The following is a 25,657-nucleotide window of genomic DNA, read 5'->3' on the forward strand; positions in this document are numbered from 1 at the left end:
CGTTCATATGCCAGCGGTGAGTAAAAATTGCTGACATGACAAAGGAATCAAAAATAAGACGGCACTTTTGGTAAGGCTATTTCATTCAAACAAAACTACTTGCATAATAGAACCATGTCACTTCCTGTCCTGCCTTCGGTCTACTTTTTTCCTCCTTTGTACAATTTTAGCAAGTATACAGTTGAATTTAACGTTGGCTTACATTTTTGCCTAAATGCATACATGTATTGAAATGACAATAACATGTCATATGTGACCTCGCTAGACTAAACATGACATTCTGATTAATATTACAATTGTGGAATATGAGTCATGCAGCAAAATCCAGCTGTTTTTATCCATCTCAGGGGGCGGCCATTTTGCCACTTGCTGTCGACTGAGGATGACATCACAGTTGCTCTGGCACGGGCAACGACCAATCACAGCTCACCTGTTTTCTGAAGCTGAGCTGTGATTGGTTGTTGCTAAGACCTGAGCAACTGTGATGTCATTTTCACTGAACAGCAAGCGACAAAATGGCCGCCTTCTGATATTGATCAAAACTGCTGGATATAACTGATATTCCACTAATATTAATATATTAATATTAACCAAAATACCTTAGTTAGACTAGTGGGGCTGCATAGAACATATTATTGTCGAGATTTTATTATATTTTTTTTTTTGTAAAATGGCAGCGTTTTGGTGCGCATGTTTCTTCATCTGTTCCATATAAAGTTGACACCAGAAGTATTTCAACAAGTGAATTTTATTTAATAAAATTGTCAAAATACTTCCAAGTGGAACTTCAAGGAGGCATGACTGGCTCAAGACACTCGCGTCATTTAAATGACTTTAAATCACTAATTAAGGTGCACGATTAAACAGTTGACGCCCTGAGGATCCTCCACTTGAGGATTTGTTACGTTATAACCTGAGTAACTCAGTGAGGAATATTTGTAATGTCTCTTATACCTGCAATGCTCTTACCTGCGTGCGTCATTCATCGGAGGCTAAAGCAGAGACACAGCACAATTTCCAAGGCACAGATTGTCGTCGTCGTGTGAAATACACGTACGTCCATTTTGGGCAATTTTTTTTTTTTTTTATGGACATAAGTATTTTGTCCATTTTTTTTTTACGTTTATGGGATGAAACATCCCCAAAACATTTTTTATTTTATTTTTTTATGGACATAAGTGTTTTGTCCATTTTTTCTTTTTTTTTTTTACGTTTATGGGATGAAACATCCCCAAAACATTTATTTTTAATTTTTTTTATGGACATAAGTCTTTTGTCCATTTTTTTTTCTGGGCATAAGTGTTTTGTCCATTTTTTTTTACGTTTATGGGATGAAACATCCCCAAAACATTTTTTATTTAATTTTTTAATGGACATAAGTGTTTTGTCCATTTTTTCTTTCTTTTTTTTTACATTTATGGGATGAAACATCCCCAAAACATTTTTTTTTTTCTGGACATAAGTCTTTTGTCCATTTTTTTTTATGTTAATGGGATGAAACAGCCCCAAAACATTTTTTTTTTTTGGACACAAGTGTTTTGTCCATTTTTTACGTTTATGGGATGAAACATCCCCAAAACATTATTTTTTTCTGAACATAAGTGTTTTGTCCATTTTTGGCATTTTTTACATTTATAGAATGAATCATCCCAAAAACATTAAAAAAAAAATAATAATAAAATAAAATAAAAGTGTTTTTCACAGGACGACGACGATATTAAGAATACACACACACACACACACATAAAGTGCAGAAGCAGCTTGCACGTGATATTTACATTTTCCGATAACGAGACCTATTCGTGAGTCTGTCAGTTCATCCGCGTGTGCGCGGGCGGGATTTGTCCTGAGAGAGTCCGATGCACACATTGAAGCAATTCAAGAGCGAGCATTTTTCTGTACGTTTTCCCTTCATATGATGCTGCTTGATTGCAATTTTCCTTATTTCACGTCAGTTATTTTGAGGATTTGGACTATATAAACAGGAGAATAAAAACATATATATATAAATGTATTTTCAAGAACTTACGCTCCAAAAAATAATGCTCGCTTTTTTTGCAGCGATGATGTTTGAATCATTTTTGAATGCAACTGTATGATTATTCCCGCACATACCGTACAAGTTTGCCTACATTTCCAGCACAGTATGATTTCCTCGTGTGATTGTGCCCCGACCACATGGGGTACATTTGCATATATTATGCTTATGATGATATTCCCTGAATGTGATATTTTGCGTTTGAGACAAACAGCATCTCTCGGCGTTCACTCGATATTTTTGGATGGATTTGCAGTTAAAAGTAGCGGCACAACAAAAATCGGTTTCGGGTTGTCTTGTAATAAAAACAAATATTTTCCTTCATGACAAGTTAATTAAACAGTATATCTTAAAAGGAACCCCGACTGTAATGACAAGTTTGCTCTATATTATTTATTTGGTTGTTACCGACATAACTATGAGATTTATTTTTTAATACATTTTGTAGAAACTTTATTTGGACGTACTTTGTAAAAAAAAAAAAAATTTTTATATCTATCTATCAATTTATACATATATATATATATATATATATATATATATATACACAATATAAATACTATATGAGTATACTGGGCATATGTTATCTTATCTTATGGCAAGTATGAACTGGAGGAACGAATACAAGCTGGTCAAACGGGTTTTATGTTTTATGCGTACTGTATAAGGCCAGCCAACTATTGCTTTCAATCACAGTCGTCTCTCGTCTATTATTCTGCCGTGGTCTTAAGAGGCAGATCACGAGCGACTAACAATGTTTTATGAAGCACTCGGTTGAGTCGCACTGAATTCGAAATTCCACGAGTCATGTTTCGATAAGTGCATCGTCATAATTTAGGGTTGAGACTTAAAACAGGTTTCAGGTTAGTTTTGATTATGGAACGCTTCTGATTGTCAAATTCAGCAAAAGCTTTTTGGTTAACATTGTGCTGTAATATGATTCTATTTATCATCAATAGTAAACGTAGAGAAATACTTTCTAATTTGGATCTTGAGCTCAAAGTGTGGGAAATGTTGCATTCATAATGTTTTTAAATAATTAATTGTAGGGATAGACCGATACAGCGCAGCTATTTGGCATTTTGACGAATATCGGTATCAGCCTTTAAAAAAAAAATAGTAATCTGACAGCCGATCAAAAACATTTTAATCTTAGGGACCTTTCAGTTAACTTTATAAGATATAAGGTAGCCTTTTGGTTTTGTTCAACAGTAAAACAAAGAAATGTGAAAGTTTTCAGTTATTTTTAAATTTTGGGAAAAAAATATTTTACTGTAGAAAACAATAGAGAGCTATGGTATTTATAAGTCCCCATTGAACTTTTTAAGACGTACTGATAACCTTGGGAGCTCCCTGAACATTTTGCTGGAAATTTTAAAATGAATGTCTATTGAATAAGATTTTTTTTTAAAAAATCTACATTTTGAAAAGTCTGAAAAATTGTTCACTAAACATGCTTTAAGACATTACAATAAAGTCAAAATTGGCATTTGTATTTTTTTTTAATTTAAATTTTTCTAGGGGTGGGAATCCTTGACTGTCTCACAATTCGATTCGATTACAAATTTTGGGTCTGCGGTTCGTTTTTAAAATTGCTTTTCGATTCAAAAATGATTCTGCATCAATTTATAAAAGTGCAAAGAATTGTCACGATCTACTCCAGCCTGACTCGCTAATGCTAATTAGCGCGCTACTCGCGGCACTTTTATCACTCAAAATTTCGGCTATTACAAAACTCCTCAAGAATGTTTACAGAGAAGCATTTTAACATTACTCACCGGCATATGCTCTTCCTACGCTGCAAAAAAAAAGCTACTTTTATTGGCATAACTTGACATTTTCCTTCTACTCTCTAATGTGGCTACAATTTAACAGTGTATCAGAACGAGTGGCACCACACTGCCCCTGAGTGGCCAAATCGGGTACAACATGAACAGCGCTCCCAATAAAGGCGCACACAAACAAGGGCAGGACAGTATAAAATAATTTAAATAGAATTGATTTGGGGACATTTGAAAATCGATTCTGAATCGTACTAAATGAGAATCGCGATTCTTATGAGAATCGATTTTTTTTGGCACACCTCTACTTTTGACTGAAAATGAATATCGGCTCCAAATATTGGTCATCGGCATCCTAATTATTATAATTAAAATGAATACACTGAACGTTAGACGCGCTTCCAAGCAGCTACATTGGTTATGACGCAAAGTAAACAAAAAATGTCTACCCTCTTGAATGTTGGCAGTGCATAGCAGAGAATGGCAGAAGCCAAATCCAAATCTTGAAGACGCAGAAACCAGATCAAGTGGTGGCCCAATCCCTGCTCGGTAATGTTCGACTTAAATAAAACGAGGCGGTCTTGAGGTTAGGAAGTGGTGACGTCTGAGGTTTTCATAATGACGCTGGCCCGCATCTCGTGAGTGTGGCCGACGGGTACGGAAGACGTGACAGCGTTGTGGCTGTAAGGCGTCGTTGACCAGCTGTCGCTTTGATAGCTGATGAGGTGGTTGGGGTCTCGCGTGGTGGTTATTCGGCAGTACGGTTTGCTTCCTCGAACGAAGGTGGCCATGCCGGGGAGGGAAGAGGGGGGAACCTTAAGAACTGACCTGCCGTGATCCCGCCTCCAGGCTGGATTGACTGCCTGTCAGTCGAAGCAAAGGGCAGAAAATGCAGAGGATGGTAAAAGTGCAAGTGACCTGTGGTGTTCCTCAGGGGTCAACGTGAAGCCCCATGTTGTTTTTACATTCCGCACTTCACATTATTCACAGATGACACAAGTATTTTTGTTTTCTGGTAATGATTTGAATTTTTTTGGGGGGTGTGGTTGAAAAAGAGCAAAAAATGTTGGAAGGAATGGTTTGATTCAAGCAAAGAGTCAATTGAAACAAACTAAATATATTGTCTTTTCAAAGTGACTAATCAATGTTAAATTAATCATATTGAAAATTCTAAAAAAATAATAATAATAAAATAGCTTATGTGAATGAAACAAATTTTAATAATAGCATAAAACGACTAAAAAATATTATTCATTATATAGAGGCAAAATTATGTAAATCTCTCGCAATACTAAAAGTTAAAGAGTTCTTAAACAAACAGATTGTTTATTTTGTATTGTTCCTTTGCTGTATCTACTAATACTGATCCATTTTTTTTAATTATTTAAAAAAGAGGTATGCAAATTGTAAATAAAGTTACTTACAGGGAACACACAAATCTGCTTTTTATTTAGATTACTTTTAAAATCAAAACCGCCGTTGAATTAAAAATAGCACAATTTCTGTACAACATTAAAAAAACAAACCCGTTATTTTATTTTTTATTTTTTTGTACATACGATTCATCTTCCAAATTCTTTAGGTATTTTGTCAATGTTTAATTTTTGAGGAAATGGTGCAGGGGAGTTGAATGTGCGTGTTCCATTCCATGCAGGTACATTGAACTATAAAGTGGGGCTGTTAATGTTTGATAACGAGAGTTCCTGGACAAGGCCATTCTTTTTTTCTTTTTTTCTTTTTTTCTGGAGACAAGGCCATGATGTGTGTGCGTGGGTGTATGTTTGCATTCGTGTCGAACCGTAGACTCACCTGTTGGGTGTCCTCAGTGTCGCTGTCCGTGCCGCTACCTGTAAAGAGACCAAATTAAAATTTGCACACAGCAAATGACGCATTTTGAACTGAGTGCTGGGAAAGAAGAAACTTCACGCAAGCTGAACACCAAAAAAAAAAAAAAAAAGTGACAGGCAGGACATTATCGGCACTCTCATCAATCACAGATCAGATAACAGTGGAAGAAGGTGAAAGGATGGATTGATAAGACTCGGCGAGAAAACTTGAACGACTGCTTATAAAAGTAAAATTTCGACCCCAACAGAGAAAGTAAAATCCGAAATTCCGTTCAGAAATAACACGATACGCTAATTTCGTTTCATCCGCGCTCGTCTGGTTGCGACAAGATGACAACACGAAACTACTGTCAAGCAGTTCTGCTGCGTTTGACAACTAGAAGCGTCGCGTTCCAACCTTGAGATTAGATATGACGAACGCCAGGATCTGCTGACAAAAACAATGATGTCACTTCTTAACTAAGGACACGTAATCAGCCATGTTTTTTTTTTTTTTGCCTCGTGTTCAACGAAACAAGAAACCAAAAATGTTGTCGTCAACGCTTAATCATTAGAAGAACAATAAAGAAACGAGTTTGTGACATCTTCACTCGCTTGCCAATTTGCTGATGATGTCGCAGTGTTTCGCAACTTCTGGCAACTATTGGGCGCGGTTCTATTTCAGGCTTTTGTGACGCTGGCGGTTGAAACGAAGCGATTACAGTCGTCGCCTAGTCGACTTTACGACTCCCACTTCGACATTTAAAGAAGCTTGAAGTCCACTAATCCTGTATTGCACTCGCCACCTTAGTATAAAGCCCTTTTCACACTGCACTTGTTTAAGCGTGAAATTTTAGAAGCTCTGAAAAAAAAAAAGTTTTTTCTTTTTTTTTTTACTAGAAGTAGCCCTTTTTTGTTGTTGTTTTTTTAAATAAGAAAAGAAAAAATACTGTCGTTTTTTTTCCCACTGACTAAAACGGGGAGAAAAAATTCCACTGGCAGAAACGGGACAGTTAAAAGAAAAAGAAAATTTAAAAAAAAAATGTTTATTATCCATTAGCTGCAACAGGCTTCTTACAGGTACAAATAAATAAATAAACAAATCCACTTTATTTTTGCTGAAGTCAACTAATCCTGTTTTTGGCAACTCATCTTAAAATATTAACAGCCTTTTTCACACTGCACTCGCCACCTTAGTATAAAGCCCTTTTCACACTGCACTTGTTTAAGTGTGAACTTATGGAAGCCCTGAAAACAACGTTTTTGTCTTTCTTTTTTTACCGTAAGGAGCCTGTTTTTGTTGATGTGTTTTTTAAGAAATTGACTGAAATTTGGGCAGGACAGTTAAAAGAAAAGAAAAAAATATATACTTTTTTTTCAATCGACTAACGGCAACAGGCTTTTTACAGTTAAAATAAATAAATAAAAATCTTTTTTTTTTTTCCCTGGCAGTTTACAGAGGACTTTCAACTGGCCAGTCTGTTGGCATCACCTCAGTATAGAGCCCTTTTCACACTGCACTTGTTTAAGCGTGAAAGCCCTGAAGAAAAAATGTTTTTGTCTCTTTCTTTTCTTTTTTTTCCACTGACTGAAATGGGACTGAAACTGGCAAAAACGCGAGTTAAAAGAAAGGAAAGAAAAATTCTTTATCCACGAGCGGCAACAGCCTTCTTACAGTGAAAAATAAATAAATAAATAAATAACAACTTTTTTTTTTTTTTTGCTGATGTAGCGCCAGAAAGTAGAGATGACAGGAACTTGGATCGTTTAATCATGCTAAAATAACTAATGTGGACGCGCTTGTGTGGCCTCTCACCTTGATATGAAGACACGGGAGAGATTTGAAAAGGGTACAAGTGGGATGAGCTAACGGTCTCCTCTTCATTCTCGGTTTTCACTTCGATTGTCTGGCAGACAAATGGTAAGAGCTCGCTTGCAATCACATGATCTTCTTCGCCAGGAATGTCTGCACGTGGACACAGACGATAATAAAAGTGACTTCTTGAAAAGCCAAAGGTAACACAAATAATAAAAACAACATTGTGGCTTTTTTTTTTTTTTTTAAAAGCATTCTGGCACCTTTGGTCGTGTGGGGCATCTCGACGGCATTCTGCGATTCCTGCTTCAAGTTGTCGACTTGCGCAACGTGAAAGAGGAGAGACGTCCTGTCAAAAGACGGAGACGCTACCTGAGAGAGAGCGGAGAGGCGGAGTCAGTACTTAAATTGACGCAACTGATGGATGACCTCGACACAAGAACGCCGTTGAAATGCAAGATAATAATCAACGTTACTCGGCCATAACAATATAGGAGCTTAATTTTTTTTACTTCAAAACAAAACAAAACACTGTTGCCTTGACAGCGCTGTGGAGTGCATGATTGTGTTCATCTACCTCTTTATGTCCTTTGGGCCTACTCTCTTTGTTGCTCCTCTTCTTTCCTAAATGCACATCGAAAGGAAAACACTTTTCAGATACACAAGGAAAGTCACGACACGACCTGCAGTGAATCCTCCAAAGTCGAACGCGCCGTTGCACTTATCAACTCATTCACTCCCAGCCATGTGCACTGAAGCAACCCCCTTCGCTCCCGGCGGTTTGACTGGATTTTCACTGATTTTGCAAGCTCCACAGAATATTCTCTTCGGTTGCTATAAAAACACGGAACCTACCAAAATTCTTTTATCGGGGAAAAAAAATGTATATTTGTATCTGTTTCCGTTTTGCAGCAATTAGCATTCGAATATAACCTACGTAAGTAATATGATAAGTGATAAGTTTTATCAATATTCACATTTTTGTCAAAAAGAGCTTGCCCTGGCAGATCTCTTATACTCTGCTGCCACGTACTGGCCGTTTTTCCTGTAATAACTACCATTACTTAATGGTTTTAATTTAAAGTTTTAAAGCCTTCTACGTGTTCTCGCATTAAAAAAACGTATTTATACGTTTTTGGGGTTTGAATGAGTTACTTTTTTTTTTTTTTTTGGTCTCGCCAAATCGTTGATGGCCACCAGCAACCTTACCTCTCCTCATACTTCTCTCAGAAGATGACAGCATCTTGTAGACTCTGAAGGCATTTGTTCCTTTTTTGATGCTTTTATCCTTCACCTCCTCGATATCAGGCAAGCTGTTCATCGCGCAGCGGAAATTTGCCTTCCAAGTCTTTGGGTCGGGCCGGTCTTTTCCTGGCTGGTACTTACCTACGCATACGCAGATGAGACGTAACATCACGACTACGGATTTATGAGCATTGTAACATGCAACACTTTATTTATACATTTATTTATTTATTTATTTATTTTAGCTTTATAAAAGCTTTTTTTTTGTTTTATTTTTGTTTTTTTAGAATCATCCATTCAATCTCCTTAAAAAATATATAATATAATAATTATAATATAAATATGCTAATTAACTCAAATATTTTGTTTCATAACAAATTTTACTTTACCATTAATGACAAAAATAAAGCCAAGTAAATACCAGTATGTATGGCCCATCTCATGAAGAGAGGAGCGTCTTTCTCCAAATCCCATCCGTGGCGAGCAGCGTGCATCCAAGGGATCTGGAAGATTCTTTTTTCCTACACAAAAAAAAAAAAATCATTAAGCATCATCACCAATGATTTGAAGTTTTTTTTCAGTACATTTACAGGCAGAAAACCCTGCCACAGTTTGGCTTTAGCCATTGATGCTAGCTAGCTTAATAGCAGGTAAACAAGCACCATAGGAGCTTGCTTGCTAGCACCTGGTGCTAAAGCCAAACTGTGGCAGGGTTTTTTTTTACTTTCCGGACCTGGATTTGCCACTAATCAAAAGTAGCGGGCTACTCGTGGAAAAGGTGGCGTTGGCCAATCAGCTCCGAGCTGGTTAAAAAAAAAGTGTTGTATCCACGTCAAGTCCTTGCTTTCCTGGCTGCTCAAAACCGCTAAGTGCTAAGCTAACGTGCTCGTCACAATGTTAGCGGTAGTTTAGGTGTACACTTCACACAGAAGTCTGTCTAGAACGGTTTTAATGTGGAGGATAAACATAAAATGAGTCTCACAATGACAAAGTATCTACAGGAGCTATAAGAAGACAACAGCTACGTAGTTAGCACACGCTCGAAAAACCATAAATGAATCAGTTACAGCTCACGTCATTTCACGAAGCTACAGGTCAAATCTATCCTTATCTTTCGCGTTTAGATAACCCGTTCAGAAATACTCACATTTGATTCGGACACTTTTACTGTGAAGGGATTCAATTATTAGACTGATATGAATTTCAGACCCCATCGCTAAGCCCTCAGTTTCTGTTTGAAGCAGTTAAAGTCTTTCAAATCCTAAAATCGTTCAGCCCTATTGTACGATAACGTTTTGACATTTCAATAGCTTTCAGTTAACCATTTATTTCAAGCGCATGCTCGAAGAGGATGTGTGCAAGTGCATGTACTTACTTTGTTAACCCATTTGAGGCCTGGTATCTGGCAAGAGTTGATCTGTTCCTCCAGCCACGGCCGCATCCTCATTCGATCGACAGGCATGGTGGGATCTGAACACAAAAAAATCGATTCTGATAAGAATCGTGATTCTCATTTAGTACGATTCAGAATCGATTTGAAATGTCCCAAAAATCGATTTTATTTCAATTATTTTATACTGTATTCCCTTTGTTTGTGTGTGCCTTTATTGGGAGCACTGTTCATGTTGTACTCGATTTGGCCACTGAGGGGCAGTGTGGTTCCACGCGGTCTGATACGCTGTTAAGTTGCAGCCACATTAAAGAGTAGAAGGAAAAAGTCACGATCAAGTTATTCCAATAAAAGTTTTTTTTTTTCAGCGTGCAGCCGTTCTTTTGAGTGATAAAAGTGCCGCGAGTAGCGCACTAATTAGCATTAGCGAGTCAGACTGGAGTAGATCATTACGATTCCTATAACATCTATGATTTGAAGCATTAATCATTGTCAATCAAATCATTTTGAATCAAAAATCGTTCTCAATCGAAAATCGATTCTGAATCGAATTGCGCACACCCAAAAATCGGAATTGAATCGTGAGACATTCAAAGATTCCCACCCCTAAATAATATGTTTAAAAAATGCTTTAAATTGAAAAAATATATATAAATGAGTTTTTATGATATCTTTGGGGAGCTCCAAGGCAATTAACTGTAGTTGCCCAATTGAAGTCCGTCTTTGTGAGGCAGAGTGCTGCCTCACCTTGTTCTTCCAGCTGCAATTGATCGGCAAAACTAAATATGGTAACACACAAATAATAAATACATTTAACTGACTATGGGAAATTAAGAGTGCATATTAAAAGTGCCTGACATTACCTAACATTGAAAAGATGATGCTCAGTTATTTGCTCATTTTCGGCTTCCCCTGACTGCAAATCCCTGCAACTAAATAAATAATAACACTTAGTTTATGCTAAAATGGTGATTTGGTGGCATGGTGGTGAATCCTGTCTAATTAAAATAATTTTTATTTTATTTTTTTTACATAAGAAGAAACTGCTTGCTTGCTTTAGATGACCCTTGCCTTGAGTTTGGCACATGTATAAATGCATCTGCATTGTTAAAATATAATCAGTAAGAAATCTGAAATGAACAAACAAACAAAGTGGTGGATTTTAACCCCATGCACACTTCATTTGATTTATAAACGTTGGTGTGTATGTGCAATGTGATCTGATTACAGTCCGCCAGATAAGTCAGTGGCACTCCCCGTGCAAAATGGCACTGAACAGGCCAAACAGGGTGAAGCACTAGTTACATACATTCAACTAAATATGTCTTAATTGTTGCGGTTTGGGGGAAAAAAAACAAGCCTCTAGTTAATGCTTCAATAAGACGATGCACTTGTGGTTTAATCATTAACTTATTTTAACCACGGCGAGTTCGCAGATTGCACAATGTGGGACATTTTACGTTTCTTGCAAAAGAAGTGGTGTAATCAAATAAGCGAGGCATTAGCAAATACACATTTACGAACTTTTTTTTTTAGGAAACAAAAAAAAAACTCAAAACAAATTAGGCTTACTATGTATAAAAAATAAATAAACACAACAAATCGTGTACGTTAGTTTAAAATGGGAAACTGACATCATTCACATTTGCCAAATGACACTTCCAATGTTGCAACATCACAAATTACAAATGAAGTCTATATGACAACACCGTTCCCACTTAAACCACGAGCAATAAATCCTCAGATGGCCAGAAGCAAAAGGATCTGAGCCAAAAGTGAAAGCCAGCCAGTCGACGTATAAACAAAAGCGAGCGTAAAAGGAGCACTTTCGCTTACAAGGCGAGGAAGGACCAGCGAGCAGCCTGCTCGAGAACTCTTGTCAAAAAAGTCCGTCGGCGAGGCAGCAACGGTGCTAATACGCGGAAATTGTGTTACCTGCTCACTTTGTGCTGCTTCTGTCAGAATAACATGCGACAATGGCGTGCGGGGCAATTGCAAAGTAGCGGCGGGATTTTTTTAGGTAGTAAAAGGAAAGTGAGAGCGCGGTTGAGTTGCGTTTCTGGTCCAGAGCGAAAGCAAAACAAGGTTAGCTCGGGTACTGCTGGGGGTTCGAGTTGGAAATCCCCCTCCCACTTCCCCGCTCGCCAACGCGGAAGTGCGCGGTCCCCGCAAGTTTGGCGGCGAGATGGCTCACTGTGCTCGTTTTCGCCAAGGCACCGCTAAGCGATTTTTTTTTAATGGAGAGTTGTTTCGAAACAAAAGCGCTGTGGGGTGCGCGGAGTAGAACGGCAGCGAAAGTAATGCTGCTCAAGCGCCATCGTGGGTTTAAAAAAGAAAAATCGAAACGCAAAATGTTCTGTCAGATGCGACGTCTTGTTTGCGTAGGCGATCTTTGAATTGGATTTCATTTTCACTTCCTCCCCTGCAGCCGCTTTGCAGCTTCCCTCTGCTTTCGCTGCAAATGTTGCAGGAAACGAAAGCAGTGGCAAGACTGAGACAACAGCTCATTTCAACCGGTATATTCAAACCAAACGCTGATTCTGAAGTTTAAACTCGGGCCCATGTTACGGTATGACTGCAAATACGTAAACTTAGCACATGTAAAGCGAATTCTCTTACAGCATATTTAAATTAACAGATGGGCAATTTATATGCAGCAGGGGGTCACTCTCAACCAGATGTATGACAAAAAAAAAAAGAGCTCTTAATTTCCCATTTTCATAATACATTTACTCAATCCTGTACAGTGTGAAATTTCCCGCTATCCTAAACCAACACAAAAAGGGTTGAAGCAAACAAAAAAAAAAATACTCTGCCAGTACAAAATACTTTTTTTTCATTAAAATTGCCATTTAAGGACAGCATGCTCATTTTTGTGCATTTTTTCCCCCCACAAAAATTGACTTACGTAGTAAAAGTAGCATGTTTGTCCTGCTGCATATCATTCCAAATGTGCAAAAATAAATAAATAAATATATATATATAGGGCCTACTCATGTGAGCAGATTAAGACTCAACTAAGCATTGTCTGCCATCTAGTGGTAAAAGGTGATATTACAATTTAAAATCACATTTACATATTTATAGTTCAGCACCCAGAAATTTGAATTTCCATTCTTACCAATAAATACCCGAAGTATAACAAACTAGCAGGAAAAAAAAAACTCACAATTGCATTTGTGTTTAAAAATGAGTGTCATATAATTTTGAGTTTTGATTGAGGTGACAAAAAAACAAACAGTTGACATACATTAATATTTACATACAATATTTACCCATTTAATGAGGTACGGGCAGACACGATTTCCAAACTTCTTGAGATTCAAGAAGAGGAAATGTACATTTTCTAGAAAATGATTTTGTCATGATACATGCTAGCACAAAGAGTCACATACACTGCAGTTTGCCAGCCTTTATTGAGGCATTTACATGACAAAAAAAAGTATGAACACTGAAATAATGATCATCTTGTTGTAATTGAACACAAAACGGATAATCTTGCAGGGAAATTATCTTCCTGAGTGAACAGCAACAGGCGGATACACACGTGACAAATTAACCAATGAAAAGCAAACATTATTTTTAACTTTTGTGGTCCAACACAATGATCTTAAGAAACAAATGAATGAAAGTGGATCTGAATTTTTTTTATATTAGCCTTAACTCATGAGATGGGAGTGATTTTTCAAGGTTTGTTGGCAAATGCCACACTTTTCTGTGTGGAAATGGTTGTGGTGTCTTTTAGGAATTCCACAAGATTCTTTTTAAAATAAAAACCCTTGACTTATTGTATCGGCATCCTAATGGACGTTCTTTCAATTGCGTTGTGAAATGTTCAAACCAAATAGTGACAACAACAACAACAACAAAAAAAGATGACCACGCATTCTCACACACTCAATTTCCCTGTAAAGCACATTTTCATTATCAAGCAACTGTATATGTACAGTTGAGAAAAAAGTACAATAAGAGCAATTAAACTAATTAAAATGAATTAATAGTTAAAAATGAAAAACTGCAGAAGCACGACGATTGTGCTCGAGCTCATTAACAATTTTTTTTTTGCAACTGTTCAGTAGTTTTGGACTAAGAACTGCCATAATGGGTTTATTTGGGGAAGTAAACATCTTTGGTCAACATGGAGACGATGCAAGGAATCTGCTTCTTGCCGGTAAAGCCAGGAAGGTTGGAGCTGGATTCGTAGTGCGTCGCCACCTTGTGGTTGACCCGAGTCATGATCTGCATCAGTTCCAACTCACCTTTGAAACGACGCAACATCTCACACAAGGCCTGCATGAACCAGGAGCCGTTTTGCGTGTTCCTCCATGAGTAATAGCCTGTTGGGTCGTTTGCATTGTTAGGATTGCTTCTTTTGACGTTTTTTTTACGTGTCAAGCATGGTGTTTTCGGGCATTTCATATTGTATTAAAAAAAAAAAAGAGCCATTCATAAAAATTGCTCTCCAAAATCTCTATTTGTAAGATGATGCCGGTTACCTGGCGCTGTGGAATAGGCATACAAGAAGTCGGCCTCCACGGGAATCCTCTCAGACGTTTGCTCCTCCACACTGTCGGTTTGGATCCCACCGTCCAGTTCGGAGCCGCGGCACGCCTGGAAAAAAAAGACAAAGAGACCCATTTGGGTTGTCTTCGTGGACTAAATTAAAATAAAATGTGATCATCCATGATGAGTTTGAGAATACATTTTTAGAATTTTTTGTTACCAACTTTGTCACTTTAAAGCAGGCGTGTCAGGCAATTTTATTTTATTTTTTAAATCGTAACTAATCGCATGATTTCAATAGTTAACTCACGATTAATCACAAATTTCATATCTGTTCTAAATTTACGATAAAATGTACAATAAAATATATATTTTTTGTTTTCAATAATTCATCAAATTGCGTTAAAATTAAAAAGATGTACTGATATTTATTTGTGTTGAGGTCATTTTCTGCCACTAGATGGCATCATTGCCTTTGTAAGACAATGATGACGACAGCTCAGTGCATTTTTCTTTCCATATTAAGAGCTATCTAATCTTTAACATGAATTAACTTGTCAAATTCTGCACATTTTTAAAATTGTAAACTACAACTTGGCCCCGGTCTCCACAAATATATGCATTGTTATTACATTTATTACCGCTCAAGTGTGCGCTTGTAAATTGAACATGCAGTTCTTCTCCATGGTCAGTAGAGGGCAGTCACACTTCTTAAAATCTAAATTGTCCCCCACTTTGCTCCACTGCGCAGTAAACTGTTAAGAATATCAGAGGCAGTGCAACCAGCCCCCCCACCTCCCCCACCCCACCCCTTCCACACCGCCCCTCCCTCACCTCTCACCTCCAACGGCCGTTTTTTGAAGTGCTCCGTTTATCACCTATGTTTCCACGCCCTATATTTATTGAAGCTTATCTGAGCAGACGTTGCTTATCAGTGACATAATTAGATGAAGCAACCATCAAAGCGATGCGTATTTATGCTTCCCGCCCCAAAGACCACCGCTCCACAAGTTGGGTCAGCCGCCTCTGCAAACATGTCACATGAAATCACTCCTTTGTCTAAAAATGTATACATTACATACACAACTATAGAAAACTATAAAAGGTCAAGAGTTGAGTCTAGAAAGAAATTCATTTTGTCCAGATGTTATGATTCAATTCAGAAAATAATCAGGAATAAAAAATAAAAAAATTCAATGTGCCAATTTTCTGAAAGTGGCTACGATAGAGCCAAAAGGAGCAATTTATGGTAAACATTTTATTAACAAAGAGTAGAAGACGGAAACAACAAAATATCTCCCGCCCTTGGTAAGTTTCATTCCATTTGCATCAACACAGCTAAGAAGGTAAAAATAAATAAATAAAAACAAAAATAACGAGGTGGCCGCCCGGAGGGGTTTTACAAACCTGTATAAAGAAGAGCTTTGGTTTCCCCACCAGAGTCCTGCAGCGATTTCCTTTGAACGGTTTTGTCAGATTTTCAAGCAATTCAAATCCATCCGTTCCGAAAATCACACCTTCTTCGCCGTGACTTAGCAACACGCACACAAAGGACGCAATGCTGCTGTGGTCCTCTTGGGATACTGCAAACAAAAACAAACAAAGATGGAGTGACGTCGCACCCGCACCATAACAATGACAAATCAATCCATCAATCAATTACCGCTCAACATGAGAGCCTTCATCTGCTTTACGGTCTGATCAGTGGCCACTTTAATGGTATAGCCGAGTTCTGAAAAAGTCTTCATGGCGAAAGCGGCGTCGACGTCCGTCCCGTTACGAGTGCTCATCCCTGCGGAGATACACAAGCACAAATGCGGTCCGTCGGGGACATGTGCCACTTAGGACGGACGGGGGAAAGAGAGGTTGAGAGGTTTCCCCCCCTCCAACACACCTGACTCAAATGATCAGCTCTTTAGCAAGCTCTGCAGAAGTCTGATAATGATCCTGATCATTTGAATCAGGTGTGTTGGTGGAGGGAAACATCTTATACATGCAGTATAATGGCCATTGAGGACCGGATTTGGACACCCCTGATCTACACCAAGGCCAAACTAAAGTGGGGAGGGGGGGGAAGAGAGATGGGTGGTGCCTTTATGTTTGCATATCCAAATCATCAACAAAATGATAAACAGATCAAGGTTATTAACTCATTTGCTCCCAAAAAACGTATAAATACGTCCCATTTGAAATATTACCAAAGACATATTTATATATTTTTTAAAAAATGCTAGAGCATACAAAAGGCTTTGGTGCAGCCTCTGAACTGAAGAGAACGCAATGATAGTTATTACAAACACGGCGAGCGGGTGGCAGCAGGGTATAAGAGATCAACCAGGGCCATGTTGCAAAAAGCTTTTTCCTGAATGAAAATGAAAATTAGCTATATTTTAATGCTAATTGCTGCAAAACGGAAACAGATAGAAATCTACATTTATTTTCCTGATGAAAGAGGAGACTCTAATCTTTCTTTTGTAGGTTCCATGTTTTTATAGCAATAGAACACAATATTCTGTGGGCCTTGCAAAATCCAGTACAATAGCCAGGAGCGAAGGGGGTTGCTTCAGTGAAAGTGGCAGGGAGTGAATGAGTTAACACGATTGAAAACTTAAAAAAAAAAAAAAAACTGAAATTGAAAAAACATTTTTGTTAATGAAGTAAAATAAAAACGAAAGTGCTGCAACAACATCTTACATTTATAAAATTGTTGTATCAATAATTTTATATATGTATGAATAATCTTTGTTTTCATCGTTGCTGCTTATTATCATACATGAGCTTTTGGGATTCATTTTAAATGTATTTATTTTGTCATTTCCCCAAAAATATATAATTTTGTTTATATTGCAAATGACAAATACTGACATATTAAAAAATAATAATAATAACCAAATAAAAAAAAAATTAATCAAAGACTAAAAATAAATAAAAGCTAACAATCCAGCTCTAAAATTGAATATAAATAAATAAAATAAAAGTCCAAATGAAATAAAAAGTAATTAAATAATAAAAAATCCTCAACTATTATAACCCTGATGTAGATCTGCACTCCTGAAAATACCCAATGTAACTGTAAAGCCACTACAAGTCACATGCCATCCAATTGTAATGAGTCGGCACAAAAGGCTGTAAAACACTGTGAGAAACATCGAATGATGTGACAAGTTCCTCGGGGCTTTTTTTACTAATTCGCACCTGTCACACCAATGCCAGAAAACAGGCCTGACTGACAGTTTGGGGAAGTAAAAAAAAATGTTGGACCAGGACTTCACAAAAGATCGATCAAAGTGGCGATGAAGCGAATTAGACAACCGTGTACTCATTAGTGCACCAGATTGATTTCATGTGCGTGTTTACTTGTGCTGCTGTCGAAGTTCTTATTGTTGATAATCAGGCAGATTCCCACGTTTGGGTAGTCCATCTTGTACCCGTATGGATTGTTGGCTGACGCTTTGCTGATGGGCACGGAGTCCATTTCCTCAGCTTCTTGACTGGATTTTGATGAATTCTTCCTGGGAAAAAAAAAGGTCCGCAGTCCGTCACGAGCAACAGACGACGGTTGGGAAACCTGCTAAACGGCTTTAAACTCAAATCTTCTCTTTAACTCGCTATGACAGCTCAGTGGACTAACTGATGAAGTGGTTTTGTCAGAAAGTTGACTCACAGCAGTTGTTTTTTTCCGTGAATAGAATAAAGGCCTCAGGCGCCGATACACGTGCACGTTGTTCTTTTGACGTTTTAATACACTGAGCATTGACAACACAATGGCTAGATTTGCACAGCAAGAACAAGTGTTCATTCCGATTCAAGGATAAAAAATATATATATATTTTTTTACTAGCAACTAATTCATTATCCAAAACGTTAAAAAGGAAGTGGTTGCATTCAGATGAAAGCGCAGTTACTTAAATGACTTCAAATGTCACCAACTCGCGCCTGCAGAGAATTAGTGTGTCATATTTACCTATTTGAAAATAATTTCAAGGCGTCCACAGTGTCCTCAGGCCTCTCCACAGTAAGAGCATCTACGCTTTCAGCCATGTTTTCTTCTGACTGAAATACATGCAGGTGAAATGTGGACATTGAATCTCTTGAATCTTTCAAAATACATTTCATGAGTTTTCATCTAAAGAAAAACATTAAGTGTGAATAAAATATTTTTTTCCCATTATAGTGAGTAGGGTATCAAATACCTGTAATCAAAAATAAAATAAAATAAAATAATCTTATTGCTCTGATCGAGGGAGAAACGTAGGATCCTGCGGTTCATCATGAGTTATTTTCATTTATATAAAAAAACAAAACTTAAGTGTGAATAAAATATTTTTTCCCATTATAGTGAGTAGGGTATCAAATACCTGTAATCAAAAATAAAATAAAATAAAATAATCTTATTGCTCTGATCGAGGGAGAAACGTAGGATCCTGCGGTTCATCATGAGTTATTTTCATTTATATAAAAAAATAAAAATTAAGTGTGAATAAAATATTTTTTCCCATTATAGTGAGTAGGGTATCAAATACCTGTAATCAAAAATAAAATAAAATAAAATAATCTTATTGCTCTGATCGAGGGAGAAACGTAGGATCCTGCGGTTCATCATGAGTTATTTTCATTTATATAAAAAAACAAAACTTAAGTGTGAATAAAATATTTTTTCCCATTATAGTGAGTAGGGTATCAAATACCTGTAATCAAAAATAAAATAAAATAAAATAATGTTATTGCTCTGATCGAGGGAGAAACATAGGATCCTGCGGTTCATCATGAGTTATTTTCATTTATATAAAAAAATAAAACTTAAGTGTGGATAAAATATTTTTTTCCCATTATAGTGAGTAGGGTATCAAATACCTGTAATCAAAAATAAAATAAAATAAAATAAAATAATGCTATTGCTCTGATCGAGGGAGAAACATAGGATCCTGCGGTTCATCATGAGTTATTTTCATTTATTAAAAAAATAATAATAAAATAAACTTAAAAGATAATAACAGTTGGCAATTAAATACAATTCACAACTTTTGAAGAAAGGGTGCGCTGACGTTTTACACAATCGTAACGAAAAGGAAACTAATGTTGCTGGGGAGTTAGTAAATGACTCACCGGCTGACACAAATCGAAAGAACTTCGGGAAAATATATATAATAAGTTTTTTTTTCCTGCTCTGCTTCCTAGTCAGCACAAATGCAGGAAGCATTTCCAATTCCTCAAAAGAATATTCCGACTCGACCAGCAACTTGAAACATTCCTCCAATTTCAGTTCCTGGCAGGTGTTATAAATAATAATAGCTCAATAATTTCTTTATTAAATCGAAACTTTTCAGTAAATGTTGTGAGGACCAACCAGGGTTCGAACATCACTACATAGAACGGCACTATCGAGCGTAACTTAACTTTTGACTGTCGTTCCACATTTGCGCTGCGTACAACACGGCATTACATTTGGAGCGCAACGAAAAAAGTTAAAGACAAAATATTCACAAGTGTTGACAAATACAAAGACGAAAGTAGACGGTACTTACGTGACGCGACTGTAGTGAGATCTACCTACTTGAACGTTGAGCACGACCTGAAACTCTCAGCCAATTAGGCGCCGTTGCAAGTCTTAACACCTTGACTAAAGGAGACACCTGATTGGACGAGTTTGACTGAAAGAAGACACGTGATTGGGCAACAGGGAACCAATCAACTAGCGCGTGAGTACAGGTCGGGAAGAGACGTTTTAAAACGGCAAAGTTTTTATTTTTTATTTTTCATAAGGCATAAAATAAACACAAGCAGACACAATTGTAGCAGATATTACATTTATCATTACAAAACCACGAATAATTAGCAAATGTTGAGTTGACTCCAAGGTCCAGCACATTATTTGCCATTCCTCTTCATTTTTTCCCCTCCAGTTGATCTTGTGCTTCTTGAATATGTTTGGTTTCCAGTAGTAGAGCTGGTAAACTGGACGCAGCATACTGCAAAAGGAAGAAGATAAAACAAATAATTGAATGTGTCACTGTGGGTGTTTATCATGTCTTGGTTGTGTGCGCGTTTCCTACCGTCTCTTTCTCTGCCGGATGTGCAGAGCGGTAGTCCAGATACACTTTGTTGAGTTCTCGAACATCTTTGAGGAAAGCCTGGCTTCTTCGCAGATCTTCTAATCGGAGTTTGAGGTCAGCTTTCTCTTTTTGCAGCAGGCCCAATTGCCTCTCCGCCCTATTGGATAAATTATTAACAGTGTTAAACTGCCTGAAAGACAAGACGTCATTTTTATTGAGATGATTGAAAATGGATGTATTCTTCTTACATTTTCATTCCACTAAAGCAAAATTAATCTGAAAACCGTGTTTAGACTAGTGAGAAGACAATTTTGCCCCGGGTTTGCCTTGAACTCTTTTGGACATCTAAACTGACTGGAAAGTTCCCGTACCTCCACCTCTCCCTCATTTTATCTCATCAATATTGAAAGTTGTATCATTTGTAGTTGATTATTTGAATATTTAAAAAAAAAAAAAAGAAAAAAAAAAGAGAGAAAAAAATGCCTCACCTAATTAGCTCACTCTTGGTATCCAAAAGTTTCTGTGTCTTTTTATCAATCACGGAGCACACCTGACACACAAAATGAAGCAAATGTCGTCATTCACGCAACTTAAAGTCATATGCCGTTTATTTATTTTTTTTTTATGATCATCAATGATACGAAGGGATGAGTCCACGCTATCATCTTGCATCGTAGTGACTTACGTTACCTTGGCATTTCCCCGTTTCAGAACCTTCAACTCTTTATATGACGCAATCTGAAATAAAATTGCATCACCACAGCGTGAGTTTTTATTCTTGCTGAAACAGACTTATTGATCAAGCTCCTCCTTTGTCACAAAAACAGGCAGCAAAGTGGACTGACCTTTTCAAGTAGTTGCTCCTTGACATTGTTGGAGAAGCAATCGATGGACTGCTTGACTGCCGGCGACTTGACAGAATGCCTGCAAAAACACACTTCATATATTCCTCACAAGTCATTTGATCATAAATATTCACGAACCTGGGTGATAGCACGTAAACCGTTAAAGGGGAAGTCGACCCCAACATTCTAAAACTAGTCTAAATATGGTATTCTGATAGTGGAATATGAGTTAAGCAGCAATAATAATAATAATAATAATGCATATATTTGTAAAGACTGGGGTCAAGTTTTATTTTACAATTAAAAAAAATGTGCAGAATTTCACAAGTTACTTCATGTTAAAGATTAGATAGCTCTTAATACGAAAAGAAAAATGCACTGAGCTGTCACCAATGTCTTACAAATGCAATGATGCCATCTAGTGGCAGAAAAATGACCTCGACACAAATCAATATGACACTCGTTTTTTACAGTACATATTTTTAATTTTAACTCAATTTCATGAATTACAAGTATTATGAAATTACTGCATCAATGACCAAAAGATGCAGCCATATTTATATTAGTTTAACATTGTTTTTCCACTTTTATGTTATGAGTATAAAATGTAAAAAATAATATTTTATTGTACATTTAGAACAGATATAAAATTTGTGATTAATCGTGAGTTAACAACTATTGAAGTAATGTGAATAAAAAATTTAAATCACCTGACACCCCTAGTTTTAATCTTATGTTTTAGTCTAAACACGACATTTGCATAATATGAATAAAGCAGCAAAATCCACCCGTTTTTTTTTTAAATCCATCTCAGGAGGCGGCCATTTTGTCACTTGCTGTCAACTGCAGACGACATCAATATTGCTCAGGTAACAACCAATCATAGTACAGTTTCAGAAAACAGGTGAGCTCTGATTGGTCGATGCCTGAGCCTTTAGCATCAGTGATGTCATCTTCAGTTGACAGCAAATGGCAAAATGGCCGCCCCCTGAGATGGATAAAAATTTAAAAAAAAAAAAAAAAACTGCTGGATTTTGCTTTATAACTCATATTCCACAAATGTAATCTTAATCAGATTGTCATGTTTAGACTAGTGAGGTCACATATAACATATTATTGTAACGAAATGTTTAAGCTTGACATCCACTTTTTTTTCCTCACAATTATATTTACGGTATACAAGCTGCTCATTTGGATGCTCTTTAGCAATGACCGTTTTTATGACGATTCCGGGTACCTGTACTCGCCACAGAAATCGACGAAGGCCTCCATCACCACTTCCAACTCGGTTCCTCCCTGAGATCGTTTCCTTGTCTTCTCATCCCTTCGGACCTTGTCTGCTTTAATAAATAAAATATGCATTGTTACATTAATAAACAGCTGGACAAAGTTTAAAGTGAGTCCAAAAATCCGACAGTATGTTTCAAACATATTTTCTAGGATAAATACTTATCGATATATACACACACCGTAAAAGCAGTATCATGACATCAAAACTTTATTAACAAATCAATACCGACAAAGCTGCCATCAAATTTTAACTCATTCACTGCCATTAGTTCATTTAAAAAAAGATTATTAAAAATTAGGGGTGACAGGCGATTACATTTTTCCATCGTAATTAAGCGCATGACTTCACTAGTTAACTCACGATTAATCACAAATTTAAGTCTGTTCTAAATGTAAAATAAAAAATTCTATGTTTTCATACTCTTGTTAACAAAAGTGGATTTTTTTTTAACTAATACACTAAAATACATTTTTGACGTTTATAGCCGTCAATGGCAATGAATGAATAATAATTTTTTAAAAAGATTATTAAAATTCGGGGCGTTTCAATTTTTTTATCGTAATTAATCACATGACTTCACGATTAATCACAAATTTTATATCTGTTCTAAATGTACAATTTAAAAAAATCTAGGTTTTCATACTCTTGTTAACAAAAGTGGGGAAAAAAGCTAAACTAATAGAAATAGTTCAAATGAATTTTTGACGTTTATAGCCGTCAATGGCAGTGAATGAGTTAAGAACAACATTAAACATTAAATCATTGCCTTTTTACCTGCGGACAATTTTTTATGGGTTCTCGCCAGACTTTTTAATTTCGCCTTCTTTGCGCTTGGATTCTAAATAAATCACAATGAAGCACAAGATTAGAACAAGATGATTCATCAACACACAAAAACAAGAAAGCTGAGGTACAGTAAGTATGTACCCAGCTTGTGTCCTCATCCCCATCAGAAGACAGGACTTCATTTTGTCTCTTTTTGGAGCGAGCGCCGGCGTCTGGTTCTCCCTGAGGACGTAACGTTTGCCAACAACGTCATCATCATGGCGTCAGCAGCACTGCAGATACTCAAATTCTCTGTGAAATACGTTAACGCAAGCAGTTGGGCACGTGGGGAGACGGTACCTGTGAGCCGCTTGACCCATTGGCGGAACCGCTCTTCTTTTTTGCCTTTGCCTGCTCATTTGTCAAAGGCCTTCAAGAAAGACATATTGTGAGTAGTGTTTGTTTATCATTTCTCATGTCTGTACAATACAGTGAAAAAAAAACTGCTTTAAAACCTGATGATTTGGCACATAATTCCGATCCACATGACAGAACCTACCTGGTTTCTTTCACTTTCTGTCTGACTTTCTTCCCCACTCGACTTTTTGCTGTCCGGGTCTCTTTAGATTGGTTAAAATCTTCTTCTATGGCAGTACTGTGCAGAGCGTTACCTAGGCAACACAAAGTAGCATCAGCTTGGCATTCACTGTTTTTTTATTTTATTTATTTGCCTGTTGTACATATGATTTTAGACACAAGAAGCAGATCTGACAAGACAAGGTGGAGGAAATGACTGGACAAGCAGAAAAGAAGGACATGACCAGGATATGGGGAAAACAAACCATGCCTGAAATCAGATAATAATAAAAAAAAATCGAACCACAGTAAATACTGAATACCACCAAAAACATATATAATATTTAAAGACTCACCATTTTCTTGCTGCAGCCCTTCTATGAAAATGGCACTATCAATGGTAGACGTTTCGGTAATATCCAGAAATGTTTTTTTCTGGATGCCAAACATATACATTTTCTTTCAACACAAACAAATTGAGTAACACATTTATCATAGTATCAGTGTCTTTCTTTCAAGTCACCTTGTTTCTAAGTGGCGCAACGGGAGCCGCCATGACTCCTCTGCCCTTTCTAGTACTTTGGAAACAAGACATTTATTTATTACTCAGTTCATACCATTTCAAATTCAAAATTCAGGATTAAAAATAGTTATTCATTTTATGCTACACGTGATAGAATAAATTAATTGTAGTAAAACCCCCAAATATATATATTGGAACCTTTTTTAGAGCATAGCCTACAGAATCACCGACATTCCCATCACTACTAAAATAATAATAAACATGCAGCTATTATTATTATAGCAAGTAAAGTAGGTTAATTAGTCCAATAGTAAACAAAACCAAAAGGCATCAACACGGTAATTTTTACAAGGCAGTGATTAATCTGTGCATATACTAAACCAATTGCCGATATAACAACGTGTTCTTGTTATTCGTAAATTTACCTGACCTCATTTTGGGGTTGAAAGTTGACTTTGAACTACTTTCAAACAAACTCGAATCTAAACCAAACGGACAAAACTTCCCGCAAAATCAGTCAAGTTCCGGGTTGTACCATTCCTAAATTGTATAGGGGTGTTTTCGTAGTCGCTAACGTGACTGGGTGGAACATTAAAACATGTCGACGTCGATTTTTTAAAATAAATATACGTATCAACACGCATGGAACTGTATAATATGCATATTGTATTGTATATTTTGTCATAAATATAAACTCTGGGGTAGGTTGGGAAGTTCAGCATGGCAGACGGAAACAGACGTCTTGCCCTACAAAATAAAAATGCATTTGAAAATCAAAAACGTAATACGTCATTACAATTTCATTTTTGGTGCGTAAAATGAAAACTGTTTTTTGTCTCCAGAAAATTGGCCCCACTCACGGACTTACATATGAAATATGTGAATCGGTGTTCCGACAACCGTTCTCCGTGATGCGGAAACGTCCATTTCTAAAAGGGGTCCGACTAGGAACAATGACTGAACTGCTCGAGCTGCCACACTAGAAAGCAAAAATGAAATTTAAGC

The 25,657-nt window shown here is 36.9% G+C and overlaps 3 protein-coding genes across 9 annotated transcripts; all 3 read right to left on the reverse strand.

Annotated features, from left to right (window-relative positions):
* Window positions 1-518: 518 nt before the first annotated feature.
* irf2b (interferon regulatory factor 2b) lies at window positions 519-12,232 on the reverse strand. 3 transcript variants are annotated; one of them, XM_077578406.1, is made up of 9 exons: window positions 12,032-12,232; window positions 10,082-10,176; window positions 9,128-9,227; window positions 8,671-8,847; window positions 8,039-8,085; window positions 7,725-7,833; window positions 7,462-7,611; window positions 5,629-5,666; window positions 519-4,682 (listed from the first exon to the last, which is right to left on the reverse strand). In XM_077578406.1, exons 2-9 carry the CDS (start codon window positions 10,166-10,168, stop codon window positions 4,407-4,409), a joined length of 984 nt encoding a protein of 327 aa, XP_077434532.1. In that variant the 5' UTR covers window positions 10,169-10,176; window positions 12,032-12,232; the 3' UTR covers window positions 519-4,406. The 3 variants fall into 3 exon arrangements, 2 of the variants coding, with proteins under 2 accessions (XP_077434532.1, XP_077434533.1); XM_077578407.1 differs by having other exon boundaries at window positions 11,933-12,232; XR_013295644.1 differs by having other exon boundaries at window positions 4,573-4,682; window positions 7,725-7,810.
* Window positions 12,233-13,493: 1,261 nt separating this feature from the next.
* On the reverse strand, window positions 13,494-20,218 carry LOC144059259 (caspase-3-like). Of its 2 annotated transcripts, XM_077578216.1 has the most exons (7): window positions 20,125-20,218; window positions 18,564-18,652; window positions 17,957-18,111; window positions 16,263-16,391; window positions 16,007-16,182; window positions 14,593-14,707; window positions 13,494-14,433 (listed from the first exon to the last, which is right to left on the reverse strand). In XM_077578216.1, the coding sequence occupies exons 2-7, from the start codon at window positions 18,638-18,640 to the stop codon at window positions 14,204-14,206; spliced, it is 882 nt and encodes a 293-aa protein (XP_077434342.1). In that variant the 5' UTR covers window positions 18,641-18,652; window positions 20,125-20,218; the 3' UTR covers window positions 13,494-14,203. The 2 variants fall into 2 exon arrangements, with proteins under 2 accessions (XP_077434342.1, XP_077434343.1); XM_077578217.1 differs by lacking the exon at window positions 20,125-20,218 and having other exon boundaries at window positions 17,957-18,107.
* Window positions 20,219-20,309: 91 nt separating this feature from the next.
* On the reverse strand, window positions 20,310-25,608 carry cenpu (centromere protein U). Of its 4 annotated transcripts, none has more exons than XM_077578144.1 (14): window positions 25,521-25,608; window positions 25,083-25,399; window positions 24,653-24,701; window positions 24,486-24,564; window positions 24,113-24,224; window positions 23,914-23,983; window positions 23,716-23,796; window positions 23,563-23,626; window positions 22,735-22,837; window positions 21,498-21,576; window positions 21,343-21,390; window positions 21,141-21,202; window positions 20,653-20,809; window positions 20,310-20,568 (listed from the first exon to the last, which is right to left on the reverse strand). In XM_077578144.1, exons 2-14 carry the CDS (start codon window positions 25,085-25,087, stop codon window positions 20,485-20,487), a joined length of 993 nt encoding a protein of 330 aa, XP_077434270.1. In that variant the 5' UTR covers window positions 25,088-25,399; window positions 25,521-25,608; the 3' UTR covers window positions 20,310-20,484. The 4 variants fall into 4 exon arrangements, with proteins under 4 accessions (XP_077434270.1, XP_077434269.1, XP_077434267.1 ...); XM_077578143.1 differs by having other exon boundaries at window positions 22,735-22,834; window positions 24,653-24,707; XM_077578141.1 differs by having other exon boundaries at window positions 24,653-24,707; window positions 25,521-25,603.
* Between the last annotated feature and the right edge of the window lie 49 nt (window positions 25,609-25,657).

This window comes from Vanacampus margaritifer, chromosome 10 (assembly GCF_051991255.1).
Source record: "Vanacampus margaritifer isolate UIUO_Vmar chromosome 10, RoL_Vmar_1.0, whole genome shotgun sequence".
NCBI classification, from domain to species: domain Eukaryota; kingdom Metazoa; phylum Chordata; class Actinopteri; order Syngnathiformes; family Syngnathidae; genus Vanacampus; species Vanacampus margaritifer.